The sequence below is a fragment of the Mastomys coucha genome, unplaced genomic scaffold, assembly GCF_008632895.1.
Source record: "Mastomys coucha isolate ucsf_1 unplaced genomic scaffold, UCSF_Mcou_1 pScaffold11, whole genome shotgun sequence".
NCBI lineage: Eukaryota > Metazoa > Chordata > Mammalia > Rodentia > Muridae > Mastomys > Mastomys coucha.
In genome coordinates, this window is record NW_022196893.1 from 21,540,094 (window position 1) to 21,558,602 (window position 18,509).

General features: G+C 38.7%; 1 protein-coding gene across 2 annotated transcripts in view; it reads right to left on the reverse strand.

Annotated features, from left to right (window-relative positions):
* Positions 1–18,509, reverse strand: part of Cpne8 (copine 8) — a 176,744-nt gene that overhangs the window by 125,279 nt on the left and 32,956 nt on the right. For both annotated transcript variants that reach the window (XM_031353136.1, XM_031353145.1), the window contains exon 4: positions 2,252–2,355. In XM_031353136.1, the coding sequence (XP_031208996.1) occupies positions 2,252–2,355 (104 nt within the window). The remainder of the gene's footprint in view (positions 1–2,251; positions 2,356–18,509) is intronic.

The following is an 18,509-nucleotide window of genomic DNA, read 5'->3' on the forward strand; positions in this document are numbered from 1 at the left end:
GTTATCTGTAATGGAAGAGTAGAGTCAGTAACAGTGAGTGTCAATGAATGGTTCCAGGTTATCTGTAACGGAAGAGTAGAGTCAGTAACAAAGAGTGTCAATGAATGGTTCCAGGTTATCTGTAATGGAAGAGTAGAGTCAGTAACAGTGAGTGTCAATGAATGGTTCCAGGTTATCTGTAATGGAAGAGTAGAGTCAGTAACAAAGAGTGTCAATGAATGGTTCCAGGTTATCTGTAATGGAGGAGTAGAGTCAGTAACAGTGAGTGTCAATGAATGGTTCCAGGTTATCTGTAATGGAGGAGTAGAGTCAGTAACAATGAGTGTCAATGAATGGTAAAATACATTATATTCTTGCAATAATAGTCGTGTAGCTCTAAAAATATATGAACTATATTTTGCGGCATAGAAAAATACGTGAAAACTTAAAGATACAGGAAAATACGTTTGCTTCAATTCCCACATGCATGTCACTGTTAAAGAAGCTCGGATGATTGACACAGTGAACTCCTTACACTTTTTTTTTTTTATTGGAATAACAGAACTCTTATTTTTCAAATAGTTCTATCATTTTACATTTACAGTGAATACCTACTACTTCTAAGTGAAGGAAAATGTAGATAGACATGAAAGGGAAAAAGAAAGGGCAACAGAACAAGCATCATGAAATAGTGACTGGTTTTAGGATAAAATCAAAGACATTAAGGGGGTAGGTACCATGATGCTTGGCTACATGAATCACTTCAGAAACCTTGCTCTGAGCGCTGAACAAGGGGAGCAGTGGGCAGTTTTCCCACAGTTCTTACTAGGTGTTGAAGAACAATGGTGCGGCCTCTGTGGTCAAGGGTGGGCAGCAGACATTGTTTCATCCTCGTTTGATTATTTAGGAAGAAGTTTGGGGAAAATAAAAGTCTAATGTGAATATCTTAAATTTTGCTTCCTAAATCTGATGAACATCTAGCACCCTTGAAAGGAAGCATTACGGATTATTTTGTTACATATATTTCAGAATAAAATAAAAACAATTACCAACAGTAAAGAATTTATTTTATATTAGGAGAGAAATTGGGACTCTTCTAAATAAGATATTGCCATCTTTTGTTTTTAAAAAGTATTTATTTATAGGTATTAATAGACTGGCATGATTTTTTTTAATGATTTAAACAAGGCATTAATGTTTTAAAATACTTTTGAAATTCAAAATCATTAATTATTTTGATATACAAGGCAAACACTGTATTACATTACAGAGAGTATCTTGAATACAAGGACTTTCTTTCTTGAATACAAGTAATTTGTTTCTGTTCCCCCTCAGGTTTCCTTTCACCCATGTCCAAACCCTATTAATCCATAAAATTCACCTCTGTGAGACAAGGACTCAATTATAGCTGAGAATTTAAACTGTTTTCTGTCTGTGGATCTGGTTCCTCTAACTGGGCTGCCTTGTCTGGCCTCGATGAGAAAGGATGTGCCTAGCCTTGCACTTCATGTGCCAGGGTGGGAGAATATCCAGGAGGGTCTCCACCCTTTCCCAGGAGAAGGGGAAGACATCCATGGGGGATGGGAGATGGCAGAAGGGACTGTGTGAAGAGAGCAAGAGGGGACAGTGATTGGGATGTAAAGTGAATAAATAAATTGATGGAGAAAAAATTGTGCCATGTTTTCTTTGGTTGGAGATTTGAACTTGGCAATAGTACTTTAATATGGTTGACTTAGTGTCAAGATCAAATATATATATATATATATATATATATATTATAATATATATATACATTGAATGCTAGATCTACCACCCTTGGCCTTAAAAGCAGGACGTAAGTATCTAGGGAGGCCATCATGAGACAGAGATACAGTGCTAGGCTAGCATGACTCAGGGAGAAGTGAGCCATCTGCCATTAGACATTCCGCTGGATGTGTTCCCTTCTAGAACTCTAAGATTGAAGAAACCCACTGGAGTATATGTAGGTTTCAGAGAAAGCTCACCTGCACTCCCCAGGTGTCTACTCGCCTATTGGAATATTTCAAAGTAGTAAGAAAAAAAAAGATATGTTCAGTATTGTGCTTCAGCCTGTATTTCAAAATAGTAAGGGAAAAAAAAAAACATATGTTCAGTACAGAACTTCAGCCTCTGGCTGAATAGAATAAAATTGTCTTCCTATGGAGCATCCAGGGACTGAGGGCATGGTCCAGACTGTAATACTCAAGTAGTCCTTAAGATCACATTTACAATGTCATGTTTTAGGAGAACTTACAAGTCAAAACGAAGATTCTCTCTTTCTTCAAAGAAATAATCCAGAATAAACTTTCTTACAAAATCAGGATTCAACGTATTATCAATCACTTCAGTTCTTCCAAACTATAGATAGAAACAGAAGAGGCACAAAGGTTAAAAACAAACCTTATGTGGTGACTTACTTCACAGGGTAACACTTAGTGTCAATGTTCCTTTAAAAAATGAGCAATCGACACCCAGTGGACTTGGTCAACAACAGTTTCAGAGACATGGGCCTAAAGACCAAACCACCGCTCCGACGCTCCGACACTCTCAGGGAAATAAACACGAACTTGAGTTCACTCCAAACTGAGCTACAGGTTGCAAGGCATCCTTCTCCCCTCTAACTTGAAAAACAAATCCCTTTCTAACCCAAGAATCCATGAATGCAATATAGTTATTGTTTTAAAATAAAACACTTTTGAAAAAGTCAGACAGATAATATGTATTCTTAATTAGAGAGGCCAAATATCCATAGCATTCATTCTCAACTTTCATAGGAACCGTCCCTTCACAAAAGAAGGTCTACTAGTCATGTTTTTGGCAGAAATTTCTTGTAATTGTTCTATACTTACAGCACAATTTCATTCAGACTGACACATTATAATGACATATACTAATCCTGTATGCTTCTAGAAGAAAAATTGGGTAATACTTCAGCTTAGAAAAATATGTTTCTCTACTTAGAGGGAGTGGAAATCAGGGAAGAGAAGTCCATTTTGGGCCTCTCTCCCTTTACATGTGTGGAAAGTCATCAGATGGCGCTCCTAAAGTCAACACGAACACACAACACACGTGCTTTTATCCTTGGTTAATATTCTTCACCTCCAGCTGCCAGTTAATGAGGGGATTTTAACCTCGGCTGTGAAGCCATTAGTCAGTCAAGCAGGCAGGCTGTCTTGTAGAGAACCTATTCTTCTTACTAATGCTCCAGGAAGTATTATCTTTTTAATAAGAAAGTGAAAAATCAAGCTTACCTATTATTCAATGTGAAGGCCAGAGGCTGCTTTAAACTTTGCTTAAATGATTATATAAAATACTCATGGCAAAGAATTTATTTGCATTATGGCCAACTAATCACTCCCTCACAAAGAAATAATTTGCCACTGAACAATACTTTATATCATGGGCCAATATCACATGGACAAACTAATCCAATGGTTATTTCCATATATAAAAAGGCCCTACAAAAGGCTCATGGAGTTAGAGGTCGTTGTCCGCTTGTAGAATCCTTTTGAAAGGTTCTAGAAAATTCAGGTGAACCTAGTGGACAAATTAAGTCACAAGAGTTGGGATTTCAGGGATATTTATTCCCAGTCCCTCCCTACCTTCCTGTATCCCTTTTATGAGCTTGCTGGCTGCCATGTGAACTTCTTGCTTCACATGACTTTCCCAACAATGTACAGAATGCCAAAGAAACACATTCCTCCTTAGTTGCTTCTATAAGAAATATTGGTCAGCATGATTATGTCAGAGGACTGGTCTCTCTTTTATAGAAAAAAATTTATTATTGTACTTATGTTCAGTGTACTTTGTTCACTGTAGCTGACTTCAGATACACCAGAAGAGGGCGTCAGGTCCCATTACAGGTGGTTGAGCCACCATGTGGTTGCTGGGATTTGAACTTAGGACCTTTGGAAGAGCAGTCAGTGTTCTTACCTGCTGAGCCATCTCACCAGCCCCAAGAACTGGCCTCTTACTGTGACTAAGCCTTATGAAGGGTGCTTAGCCCTTTAGGATTGGCATGTGGAAGAATCATGAAAGTTTGGAGATGTGTGTTAGAGAGGCTCTAGAGCATCAGTTCTTGTCGGAAATACCAGATATTTACACTAATTCATAACAGTAACAAAATTACAGTTGTGAGGTAGCACCAAAAATAATTTTAAGGTTGGTAGTCACCACTACATGTGGAACTGGATTAAAGGGTCACAGCATTAGGAAGGGTGGGCATCACTGCTCTAGAGTATTGTAAAGAGATTAGAGGGTGGTTCTGGTGGGAACTCAGACCAGAATATGATCAGAATGTGGACAGTAAAAATTGCTGTCTGGCATAGAACTCACAGAGATCTGCTGCTTGGTAGGTTCCAAATACATGTGAGAACTACACTGGACATCAGACTAGAGACGATTCTTCTTATATTCTAGAAAAAAATATATCTATCTTTTGTTCATGTCATAAATGAGATTGAAATTCAAAAACACAGGGTAATTGATTTGGTGGATAAACTTCCAAGGCAGCATATATTTTGCCAGGAGTCATCAAGGAGAGCTAAAAACCAACAGGTGATCTTCCTGAGATGGGTCTGCCTTGAATTAAAATCAATGACAATCTGCTCCTTCAAGCAAAGCCCAAGAGAATTCCATATTAGGAAAGATTTCTGCTACTAATATGCTTTTCCTGTTATTATATAATATATATACATAACTATCACTAGGAATTGGCCCACCATTTTGAGCAGATTTCTGCAGAATGAAGATGTACTATCATGTAGTGATGCTATATTGACAGATAGATGATTTCTTAATTCTTAATGATGAGCCTATAAGAATTCCTAAAATTATAGTAATTATTAAGCTCTCTTATAGCAGGACTGCTATTAAATCCTTTCTGACAGTCAAAACTGCAAGGAGAACTCTGCCAGTCTTCAAGTGTATGAGATAGCCTCTGAGATAGCAAGCAGGCATCTACTACTCAGAGTACATGCCAAGAGGTTGTAAAACTATTAACCAAAGGTCATAAAAAGGGAACTAACAGTTTACTATAGGTGCAAGGGCAGAAGATAAAATATTGACGGGGTTTATCTATACAAACTTCAACAATTACTTAGTCACAAAAGTTATGGTTCTCAAGTCTACATAAAAACTGTAGCTAGTGACAGATAAAAGTTTAGCCAGATAATTACTCCTAGTGGATATGCATGTAAATATTCTCTGTTGTAAACATCTTATTCAATTATTTGAATTTATGAGTAAACTTGTGGTGAACTTTTCTCTATGAGATCAGGTATTTGTATAAGTGCTGAGAACAGAGGGGAGATCCCTTATTCCCCTCTTTTTTTTATTGGATATTTAATTTATTTACATTTCAAATGTTATCCCTTTCCCATTCCCCCCCCCAGAAACCCCCAACCCATCCCCTTCCTCCTGCTTATATGAGGGTGTGCCCCCACCCAATCCCGCCTCCCCACCCTCCCATTCCCCTGCACTGATGCATCAAGCCTTCCCGGGACCAAGGGCCTCTTCTCCCATTGATGCCCAACAAGGCCATCCTCTGCTTCATATTCAGCTGGAGCCATGGGTCCCTCCATGTGTACTCCTTGGTTGGTGGTTTAGACCCTGGGAGCTCTGGTTGGTTGATATTGTTGTTCTTCCTATGGGATTGCAAACCCCTTTTACCCCTTTTTCTTAGAGAATTTTTTAGCCAGGACTCAAGAAATTTTTTACACAAAACTGAACTCAAGAAAAACTTAGAAGTAAAGGTGTTGGGAGTCATGGGATTGAGAATAAGGGTATTATCGTGACATCAGAGCAGGAGAAAAAAACAAGATGAGAAGAAGAGAGCAGAGAGAAGTTTTTAGAGAGAACTTTTGCAGAAACGTTTTGGAGAACTGAAGAACTTAGAAATAAAGGCTAAAACCACTTTTCAAGGTGTCTTTTTCCCCCCTTTGACTTCAGCTAGCAGGCTATGAGTTAGCCTTTCAGTTTCTGCAGAGATAGATCAAAAAACCCCTACTGTTTTTGATGAAGTTCTAAATAGTTTCTATAGCCTCAGAGCAACTCAGACAGGCAGGTCAGTTCCAGAAGCAAAGTGATTTAGACTTGAGATAGGAAACATTTTATTATTATACAACAACCCTAAAGATCTGGTGAGGACAAGTCTTATCCCGTAGATCCTCCCCCTCCGCTGTCACAGGAGGAACCCACAAGAAAGAAGAACCTCAGGGGCTGGCTCCTGGCAACATTTGTGTTATAGCGTGGGTTCTGATGGCTGTGTGAAGCCAGATTTATAGTGAGAGTCAGGAAGGGAAAAAAAGTCAAGCAAAGAGACTTGGGGAAGCCCCTATCAGAAAAAAGAGCAAGCTGGGCACAAAGGTCATGCTAAAGATATGCACATGAATTCCAGCTCCCAGGAGGCAGAGAGGCCAGCAGATGTCTGGGAGTTCTATGCCAGCCATAGTGATCCCTGTGTCAAAAAGCCAGAAAAACAAAACTAACAAAAGTTCTAAACAAATAAAAAAGAAAACCAAGCACTTTTCGTGAGCCCCACAGGAATGATGCTGTGAGACTGTGTCAGGAACTGGTCAGCACCTCTCACTGGCAGCTGTAAGTTCACTTGAAACAAGTTTGTTTGAGAAAAGAGCATCTGTGGGGTACACCGTTCATACACAGCTACCTATGGATGTCCCCCTGTGTTTAGGCACACATATACACTCAGAAGCAACTGTAGCCATGGTCTGAGGGAATCTAGACCTTCCCAGCTTCCAATTTCTGGGGCTAAAACACTTCTAAACTGAAGTGGAAAGCCTTAAGCTGGTGAAGCACGACACTCAAAGAGAACTCCACCATCGTTTATGTTTCCCAATACCCACCCCTCGTTTGAACCTAAATCTGTACTCAGAACACTGGGAAAATGAAGTTTCTTAGCAGAGCTTCCATGGAACCCTCAGCCCACAGTCCATCAACTCATCCGCCATGAACATGCTTCCTATTTCCTGTTCTGAGCAGTGAGGTCTGAGTATACGCTGCTACTTCTACTGAAAACGAATGGGTTCTGGTTTTAGCTAATCATGTATAAATCATGACTGGGTCTATCTCAGTATATCTTCTGACACACTGCCCTGACACTCTCATGGCCTTCACGATGCTAAATTCAGTGTGAATTTGGACCCTGGCCTCACATGGCCCCTTGGCCTATCTGACATAGCCGATTGTTCCACCTTTTCAAGCTTTCTGCCTTTGTGGTTGACTACATTTTTCTTTAGCATCCTCGGGCATTCAATTCCTTCTTTATAGGGCATACGTCTAGGTTCTGACCTCCTGATAGGCAAGCTTCTATCGGGAAGGGGGGTGTCATTTGGCCTTTTCCTATTCACATGTGTCCTCTCTAAAACTGGTGATGGTGATGATATAGACCCCTAACGTTTCCACCCCTAGACATGGGATTAAGGCTTATCAATTGCCCACTTCCACCTTCTGCCATGCGAAAACACACCAAGTAAAAGGTACAGGTAAGGATCGACCTCCTGGGAGAAAATAAATTTCAGTACTTCATACATTATACTCCCTGGTACTCTTTCATAGCATTACAAAACAGACTAAGACTATACATTTGACTTTACAACTCGCCTACTGGATGGTGACTTCTATGTGACCAGCCCAGAGTCACCTTAGTGAAGACACATGCACACAGCTGTTTTCTTATGTACACATCTGATAGTCTTACAGGCCCTTCAAAATTATCATCCAGTAATAAACATTACCCCATACCCTCTCTAATCTTGGCACTTTGGCTTACCTCCTGCTAAAATGTGATTCTATACTGCACTATACTCTAACCATAAAGGGAACTTACCTATTATCAACAATTTCCTTTTTAACCTACCAATGCCTCTTCACCATCACTTCCTAAATTATCAATTTTAACTTCAAAATATGTTGCCACAATGGTCCACTTGATAATTTCATATTACAAATTTTAATTCAAGATTTTTGTCTTATAATGGATGGTTTTGAGGGTTTTCAACTTCTATCTCTGTCTCTCCTGTTTTCACTATAAATTCCACAGCCAGAGCCACCCTGAAATATAAATATTATGCCTTTTTGGTGGACTAGAAGACCTAATGGCTCTAGAGATCATATTGGACAAACTCTTTTCAATCTGTAGGACTTGACTCCTTTCAAAGGTAATTAATACATTTTTAGATTTTCTTTATTTTATTAATTTGTCTATCTGGATCTGGTCACTGCACTATGACTCTTTTCCATTCTGTTTATTTTCCTGAAATTTTCATTTTTCTTAATAGTTCAGTGAAATTCCATTATGTATATTGACTATATTTTCATTATCCATTCATCAACTGGTAAATATCTGGACTGGTTTCATTTCTTTGATATTATAATAGAACATTAATGAACATTGATGGGCAAGTACCTATGTAGGAGGATATGGAGCCCTTTAAGTATGTTATAGACAGCTCCTATAACAGACCTATTTATACATTTTGGAGAAACTTCCATGTTGATTTTCAGAAGTTCCCCATCAGTTTATCCTCCCACCAATAAAAACAAGAGCTCCCTTTTTCTATATCTTTGTCAACATTATAATTTTTTGTTTTGTTTTGTTTTGCTTTTTGAGAATAGCCATTCTAGCTGCTGTGAGATACAATACAAAGCTTTTTTCCTCTGAATCTCCCATATAAATGAGGATGCTAAAGTTCTTGACTACTTACTAGCCATTTGTATTCATTCTTTCAAGAACTCATTGTTGAGCTCCATGGCGCATTTATTGATTAGATGGTTTGTTTTCTTGATGCTCAGGCTTTTTAGTTCTTTGTCTATTCTATGTGTTAACCCCCAGTCAGATGGACAGGTGGCAAAGAGGTTTCTACCACCCATCTCTCACTAGGTAACAGATTATTGATGTGTAGGAGCTGTATAATTTCACTAAGTTCCATTCGTTGATCATCGGTCATATTCAGAAAGTCCTTTTCTATGACAGCATCTTGAAGGATCTACCTAATTTCCTCAAAGTGGTTCAGGTTACCACACAGGTGTTATTATTCCATCCAGTGTAAATTTTGTTCAGGGTTAGAGGTAATCTAATTTCATCCAATTTTTAGTTATCTGTTTTTTCCACCACCATTTGTTTCTAATGCTGTATTGCCTCCAATGAGATATTCTGTGCATCTGTGTCAACAATCAGGTGGTATAGCTGTATGGTTGATTACAACAGTGTGGATATTCATATGAACTCACAGAGAGTCAACAGAACAAACAAGACCTGCACAAGGTCAAATGAGACAAGATCCCAGCATTGAGAAGGGTCACGGAAACAAAGCTCCGCACTTTGCCGAGAAGCGATCTACAACTCATAACTGCTGACTGCTGGGAAGGGAAAGTCAATCTTCTCCAATGAAGGGTCACTGGGTATGTGCCGGGAAGGCCCCATTCCCAGAAGGAAGTAGTTGGCCAACACAAAACACTATGTAGGGTGTGTGTGTGTGTGTGTGTATGTACACTCATGCTATTGTTTTGGTTTGTTTTTCTTATTTGGGAGTGTTTGTTTGACTACTTTGGCTTCTGGAAAGAGAAAATGAGCTTGAGTGGAGAGGGAGATGAGGGAGTTATGGAGGAAAAAAAAATCTTGTTCTGAAAATCAGCTGTTTTGTATTATCAAAAGGATGAATACTCCTGTTCATAATTATCTAATGAACAATAAAATATATATACAACCGGGCAGTGGTGGCACATGCCTTTAATCCCAGCATTTGGGAGGCAGAGGCAGGCGGATTTCTGAGTTTGAGGCCAGCCTGGTCTACGGAGTGAGTTCCAGGACTGCCAGGGCTACACAGAGAAACCCTGTCTCAAAAAATCAAAAAAAGAAAAAAAAAACTATATATATATATATATAGTTTTATATACAGAATGTATGTGTCTGTTGAAAATAATCTATGGTACAATAAATATATACAGATACATCTTGTTCAGCCTTTTGCCGTACAGTTTTTTCCCATACAATTTTTTATCATCTAGTAATTAATAAACTGCCCTTTTCTTTATCAGTTGGAAATTCCCTTGGTTATTTAAATATAAAAATTTTTCTTTATTAGAATAAAACATCATTCTTCCAAACACGAAACAAAAAAATAAAAGATAATTTCAGGGTCAAGTTTTCAAAGTTTTCCTTTGTTTGATGCTTATACTAACACAATAAAAACCTACTTTTTCTATTTTGAAATGTGTAGCAGAAAATGGTGGGAAGAAAATACTCTTTCTTGACTTCTAAATCAACTGATTATTAATGTACTTTGGAAAAGAAGCACTAAAAATAATATTTAGAAATTTCTTTTCTTGACATCAGGTATGTCAGCAGCTCTGTTCAGAGAGAAATGTTGTCAAGGTACAGCCTAGGTCAGATGAGTAAAGGAGGCACAATAGGAAATTCACCAGAACTAGACTAGATCTTAAGTCAACTATTATCTGATAAGAAACATTTATCCTTAACAAGCTGCAGAAGACAGATTATCAGACAAGAGAAATAATAAACTCCGTAGTGCAGACGGAGTATTAAGACAGACTACTAAGAATCACTCAATGAGAAAATTCCACTTAAGGCTATAAGCTTTTAGGCAGAATAAAAGACATTAAATTCACACACACACACACACACACACACACACTTTCACACTCATGTGCACACATGCATATACTCATGCTTGTACACATGCACACATACACACACACACACACACACACACACACACACACGATTTACATCCTCATACTATTGCTCTTGAAAGTTAAACTCTTGCCTCATCAGTGAATTGAACACATGGCCTTCTTCCTCTGAGGGAAAGAGATAAAATAAGGTCATGTGGCTCATTACCCTATATTGCTACCAGCTGCAGCTTGGGCTAAGGTACACCGCTTGAGACTACATAGGTTCTTGCAGCTATGGAATTAGGGTATGACCCACTTTGGTGTCTGCTCTGGAGGACACGAGCCAGGTTTCTCCACACCGCCTCAGACTTGCAAGGCAAAGTAAAAGCAAGGCTACTCACTCGCTCTAGGGCAGGGTAGCAGTAGAAGCTTTTGTCTAGGAACCCATGACAGACCACAGATAGCTAAAATGGGGTAGAGCCATTCACAGGCTAGTGTTCACAGCTGGGACCTTTGGAAGAGGACTAACATCAAGGACAGATGTCACTTCGGGCCCTCAGACTTCTCTGTTAGCCACACTTTTTGGCTGCAGTATCTTGGGTCATAAATCTCTACCTCAGCATTAGACCTCAGATAGCAGAATAGACCTTGGTCAAACCTGATGCTGTGTAGTACTTAGTGAGCTATATTGCAGGCTATGGTAGAGTTTGGTGGATTTGTGGCTTTAAGTGTGGCATAGAATTCTGCCGTTGATCCATCCAGTGTGATCCTGCCACTATCTGGACAATTAAAACTATTACTGCAGGCCTGAAACTTTGTAAGGCATGAGGACCTACTCTAGACCCAAGAAGAGGCTCATAGAGTCAGTTTAACATTTTTAGATTCTATCCTAATAAACTAGTACATAGTAAACAACAACCAACCACAGATCCGGGGCAAATCTGAGCTTAAGTCACTCTCTAATACTGAAGCAATTGTCACCCAGGCTTGTAGTAAAACTGAAGACACAATTTGAAGAGTCTCTGGAAAAAAAAAAATGAGCAGAAAGTGAAATGGTTGCATTTCTAGAAAAACAGGCACAGATAATGCCTGACCTCAATGACTAGAATAAATCCTTAGTTCTTGAACAGAATTCTTCAGCAGAAAATGCACCCCACAGCAAGAATCAGGAAATTTCAGGGAAATCATGCTGTCACCTAAGTGTTAAAATAAGATGAAATAAACCAATGAAACAATACCTGTACGGACAAAGGCTAGGAGAATTCAATCAGCTATTTTAAGGAAACTCAATGTGGTTCAAGGTAAACAAAGAAATGATTCAATCTACCAGCAAAGAAACTTAGGGAGAGGGAAGAAAGTAAAAGAAAAAAAAAATCTACAAAATGACTGAGCTGAAAAGCAGGTGGAGTGAGAGTAAACTCTAACAGAAAGATATGACTACCACAGATTAAACAGAGAGAGTTAGTGAATTCAAAGGCAGGCTGTTTGAAAACACACAGAGGGAGAAAGAGAAAGGAGAAGGAGGGGGAAGTAAAAGTATGGGAGAGTGGGGACAGCATCACAAAGTAGAAAATCTGGAAACTGGGGCTCCAGGGGGACAGGCGCTCAGAAAAAGACAAGGAAGGTGTTTCAAAGCAACATTAACCGAACCCTTTGCAAACCAAGAGAGGAATGCAAACATCAAGGTTACAGAGGTCAGAGGTTACCATATTTAACTCATCCAAGTCCTAAAGAAGTAAAATAACAAAAACAAAGACAGGCAGGCCTTCCCCAACTCCTGACCCCCCAGACTTGTCAGTAGGAAGCTTTCAAAGCATGAGAGAGATACATGAAAACAAAGGAAAAATTTAACCAGAACCAAGAAGACTAGTAGAACTATCCTTTAGAAATACAGGACAGGAAACAAAAGCTGAGATCACATTCTTCCATAAGCCCCATCCCCCCACAAAAATTAAAAATGGAGGGAATTATCCAAATTGAAAGGGATGCTAACAAGTGAGGAGGTATGAGAAACCACACACATTCAGAAGACTCCAGTGTCATGAACAGGATGATAGGCCTCCTCAAGCTCCATAGACTGAGACAAGGTATTCAGTCTGTGGCACTTTTGAGGACCTCATAGAAGGAGGTTAAGCCTGGGAGGTTAAGCCCATGAATGAATTGGGACCAATACTGTTTCTCTTTCTTGCCCCAACGAGGTGAACAGGCTTCTTGCGTCACACTTTCCCATCCAATATACCATGTGACCCCAAACAATGTACCATGTGACCCCATTCAATATACCATGTGACCCAACAAAACAAGATCAAGTGACCACAGAATGAAATCTCAGAAACCATAAGCTAAAACACACATTTGATGTATTTTCCATGTTGACAGAAAGCCAACACATGATTTAAAATACCTCAGCACACATGATAGCAGGACAGAAATATATAAAGTATGGCATATGCAACTACAAATTCTTTCAAAATTTGGAGTCCATCCTTCCAGGCCCTTCTGGCTTTAAAGGGTTTCTGTAAAATAATCAGTTGGGTGTAATAACTTCATAAATGACTTGACCTTTCTCCCTTGCAGCTTTCAATATTCTTTTTTTATATGTTTTTAGTGTTTTAACTTATACGTCATTGACAACTTCTTTTCTGATCTTTTCTATTTGGTCTGTAGACTTCTAATACTTAGATGGGTGATTTTTCTGATGAACAAATCTCTCATATTCATTTTCTCCTTCTCTCTCTCCCTCTCTGTGTGTTTTAAGTTTACATTGAAATTTACTGGGTGATATAATTTCTCTGCTTTATCTTTAATCCCTGGCTTTCTATTCTGTTGGCAAGGCTTTCACTAAAGTTTTTAACTGGCTTGTTGAGTTTTTTAATTCTGGCATCATTTTAGCTTAGGTTGTGGTTAACTCTTTTTAATTTTATGTCTCAGATTAATTTACTTTTAACATTGATCTTAGTCTTTGTCTTCTTTGAGTTAGTTCACCAAATTATAACCATTCTCTTGAGTTCATTTTTACATATTCTTCTGCTCACGTTCATTAGCACCATTATTATGAGTTCGATGGGTTTTGAGGGAGATGTTATCTTGTTTTTTCATGGTGTTTTATTTCTGGATTTGTGCATCGGGAGTTAGTATGTTGGTTGAGTTTTTCTTTTCTTTTTTGTTTATCCTTTTGTTGTCTCTTTCAGCAGAGGTATTTATAGTGTTCATGGTGGGGAGAATTCGTGATAGAGTTGGAATCTTGACTTCCTCTTTTTTTCTGGTTTTTGGGGGATACATCTTCTCTTCAGGTCTTCTGTTTTTCTGCTAGTCTGGTATAGACTAAGCAACTCTTAGGGTCTGGGCGGCTCTGGTGTGAGCAACCTTTGTTGTACTATTCCACCTCCTGTGGTACTCAGCTTCAAGGACCAAGTGTCCACTGGATTCTCAGCTTTCAGATGTGTGGCAGCTGCTGTTAGACTCTTTGGACATTATTTCCTAAGCTGATTGTGTGTGTGTGTGTGTGTGTGTGTGTGTGTGTGTGTGTGTAATATGGATGATTGTCCTATGGGTTCTATTTCTTTAGAGAACCCCAACTAATGCAAGTATCAATAACATATAATAGACTTTGACATTAATTCTATGAAGTGAAAAGTAACAAGGCCCATAGTAACATTACAGAATTTCAAGGATACAAGAGACAGCACATATGGCAAAAAAAAAAAAAAAAAAAGTCCTATTTGTGAAGTTAAGAAAGCTGAGCTATGAAGAATCTCCCAGTGATTTCTCAGTAGACGTTACACATTCATGACTCACTGAGGAGATGAGTAAATGTTGAACTACTAACTGTGCATGAAAGGAAGTCCACCAGAGACAATTCCGACTGTGTTAATCATTTTAAGGAACAATATTTGAAATTTATAAACAACTGCAGCTGAGTGCCCCCCTCACATTGGAACATATGGAATCCCCAATCGATTTTGTAATTTAAATATTTAAGAGTAATTCACAAATGCATTCATTTTGAAGAGCTAAACTCTAAACTCTAACTCACAGAAATTAAAAGCATTTTCCAAGTCTCTATTGGCAAGCAACGATTTGGGGGAATCCTTCGCTATGTCCGTTACATCGTTTCTACACTTGCATAACGTATGACAACTTGTACCATTTATAGCTCAGGAAGTATTAAGAGATCCATTATTTCATGGGGTTTTCATAATGCATGATCATTAGATAAGATATACTGAAGAAAATATAATTATACTAGTGTCAGATACAATTTAAAATCAGGGTTTGAACCACAAAGTGTTTTAAGATGATCTTGTATTTATCTAAGCTATGTTGCATCTTATTTAATCATTTTGCCAGTTAATCTCTGCTATCTAAATGCTATGTTTCTCAGAACACAAACTCATAGTAAGCTAATGCTTTTGATAAATCACCCTTAATTTAGATAAAAAAATAGCAGTGGGGTGAAGTTGGTATCTAAGTCAGTAAACATGGATATGCAAACAAATTAAAGTTGCAGAGAAAACTAACTATACCATACACTTCTTGAGGTACACATACTCCATTTTTATACTATAACCACCACACCAGCTGCACAATTAGTTGTCACTAAATGCTGTCAAGACTAATAAATGATTAAGTTTTTGTGAAGATATGAAGAAAGTGCCCATATTTTCTAAGTCTGATCTGAAATAGCTAGATAACTATGTTTCATCCTTATAAAAAAACAATGCTCAACACTTAATGTGTTTTCCAAAGAATTGATACAGTTACTAGAAGTTTTGGTTTGAAGCCCCTAACAAACGTGAAATCACAAACTTACAAGAATATTAGCACAGAGAATAAGGTCTTCCTGCTGAGCCAACCCAGGCCTCATTGGACATTTCCCGCCACAGACATCCGCCATGCCTCTGCACAGTTGCTAGGAACTCAATTTCACGTGACAAACGCTAAGGTTGCAAAGGTCTTCCTTATACTGCCCCACTCTACTGCTTTATATCCCTTTCTAAATGAAAATATTTTAAGAGTCTGAAGATGGTTATTGTGACTATCCAGGCTCTGCACTCTTTTCAAAACAAATTTTTCTTTCTTTCTTTCTTTTTTTTCCCATGGCTGGAGAGACAGCCATGGGTACTGAGAACCGAACTCTTATATTTTTGCTTGTGAGCCTAGCCTTTAACAGCTGAGCCATCTCTCCAGCCCCAAACCTTTCTTTAATTCACACAGAATTGGGGCTAGCTCTTCAAGACTGAGTCCTTCCTCACACACATACCTGCTCACCTGTGTCCAAAAGCATAGAAATCAAAAAAAGGAACACTTTGAATTTGCTCCCAGAGGACTCAAAAGGAATAGTATTTGGCCAAATCATCAGAAATTGTCTAATGACAATCATTTTTTACTTATAAAAGTGGTCATTCTATGTAGTTCAATCTAAATGCATCATTTTTCTTCCTAAGCGCCGCACATGTATGAGTATGGCTTCAGATTGCATTAGTGTTTAGCAGCTGTGTAACACCTCACTTACAGATTGGATTTGAGGCCAAGTAAATCCCAAGGACCATTTCATATCGTTTGCTGGGCAAGCGTCCAGAACAGAATTCTATACTGTAGAAACTTATTACCGATTCCTTGATAGTGTTTCATTTTGTTTTGTTTTTTTAAAAAGTTGTCTTCCCTCTTATAATCCCTGTATCCTTAAGTGTACAGTACTTGTATGCCAGATATTGCTGCTAGCAAGTAATATTTCAGTACTGAAACAACTGTAGGAGCTGAAATCATCATTGCTTGGGTTATACATGCGTAGAGTCAGCAAGAAACCAGCCGCTGTGTTACCCTGGGAAATGTAAAGGATATATTTATATTCTGCAAGCTAAGGAATCTGTCCTTCTTAAGAATTGCTGTGGGGATTAAGTATCAAATAGGGTGTGTTTTGTTGTTGTTCAGTCCCTTTGGTTGCTAAGAGATAAGCCACGCTTGTCTCCTGCATCCACGTTTCCTCCCTATGCTCCTTTATTGTTCTCTTGTTTGTTGATCCTGTCAGCTCTTTGGACACTACCTTGAAAGTGCCTTCTCCTTGCTATTCATGGTTGAGTGGAGTTCCCATGTTGGGCACTTTATCCCCTCATTCTCTACAGCAGGGCTGAGTGGAGGGCTTTGAATGGCTCTTTGAGGAGCACAGCCTCCTCACTAGAGAAAGTTGGGTTAGTGAGATAAGGATGTTTTGGGGAGCTCATCCCAGCTCCATCCTTCTTTCCCTTCTTCTTTCCACTACTGAGTGACACGATAAGACTTCGAAAGACATGGTCCCCTCCACATCTGTACTAAACTTCACAGCTTCCGAAACGGGGAAAGATAAATACTTTCCTCCTAATTTATCCAAACGTTGGTATTCTTTTGTAGAAAAACAAGCAAGCTAAGATATCCAGTGCTTCTCAGTCTTCACCCATGGCTTCAACCTGTCCAGGATAGCTCTGGGTCCTGCTTGGTTTTCACATCGTTCTTTGATATCTGTAACCACCACTTTCAGTTCTTTCAATGACAAACAAGAGAGCAGCAGAATATCCTATCATACCCTCAGCATTTTATCTTAATAATATGCCACCTAAGTAGTAAACCTCCAGTTCTTCTATGACTTTGGTTTTTGTTGTTTTGGGGTTTTTTTAGACTCCAGCTTCAGAAATAATTACAACATACTCCTAATGACATGAAATGCCTTTACCTTTATAAAATCAGAAAGTAATGGCTAGAACTGGATAATAATCATGTACATAAGAGTACTCCACCAGCAACAGGACAAGGTGCTTATCCATTTGTGCTTCTGTTTTCTAGTACAATGATTACAACAGCCCATACCTCTTAAGGTTTTGTAAAAAAATAAATTAGTCAATAAATGAGAATGACTTAAAACACTTGTTATCCATTGTTATGGTAAAAGAGCTTGCAAATTATATTTTTAAAAAAATCACTTCACTAAAATTGTGTAATAAAAAAAAAACCTGAAACTGATTTTAAGCAAACAAAACTTTCAGTTTAGTTTATTAACATGCAACAAGAACACTCCCATGTCATTCTGAACATTTGAGATCATTGTTCCTCAAATTCCCCTTCTGTAATAAATTTTCTGACTGTCATCATTCTGCAGTTGCACTGGCTAAGCGCCTGGTTCTGTATTTACCATGGTTTCATTGGTTATTGCAACATACTACCCATCACCCCTGCGTGGCATCTATGGTCTGTCAAGAGTTGTCTACTGCATAAGCAGGCTGAGAGAAAGAGGAGGAGCTGGGAGCAGGTGTTGGAGGACTGCAAAGATATTTAGGAAAATTTAATGCATAACCAAATAAAAGAACAAACAAGAGACAGACAGAAGGAAGAATATTGCAACAAGGATAACAAAAGCCAAGCTGTGGGGCTGGGAGAGGCTCACTGGGTAAAAGAACTCACTTTAAGTAAGAGGATCCTAGTCCAAGTCTTCAGAAAGCACAGGACAAAGGCAAACCATGGCTGTAGGCCTGAAACCCCAGAACTAGGGAGCAAAGAGGGAAGGCCCCAGGGGCTCACTAGCCAACAAGCCTAGGCAAGATAGCAAGCTTCTGACTCACTCATGTCAACAAAACAATACACCTGATGTCCTCTTGTGGCCTCCTCATACGCAGGCACATATTCCTACATACACACACACACACACACACACATACACACACACACATGCACACACACACAGAGTGTGAATAGAGAAGGTAGTGAAACAGTAAGTTGTTGTTCTGCTTTACTTTGTGAAAGAGAATGCACAATTCTTGATGACTGATTAGATAATGAGGATAGGAGGAAAAAAATTTGGGACAACTGAAAAAATTATTATGTGGTTA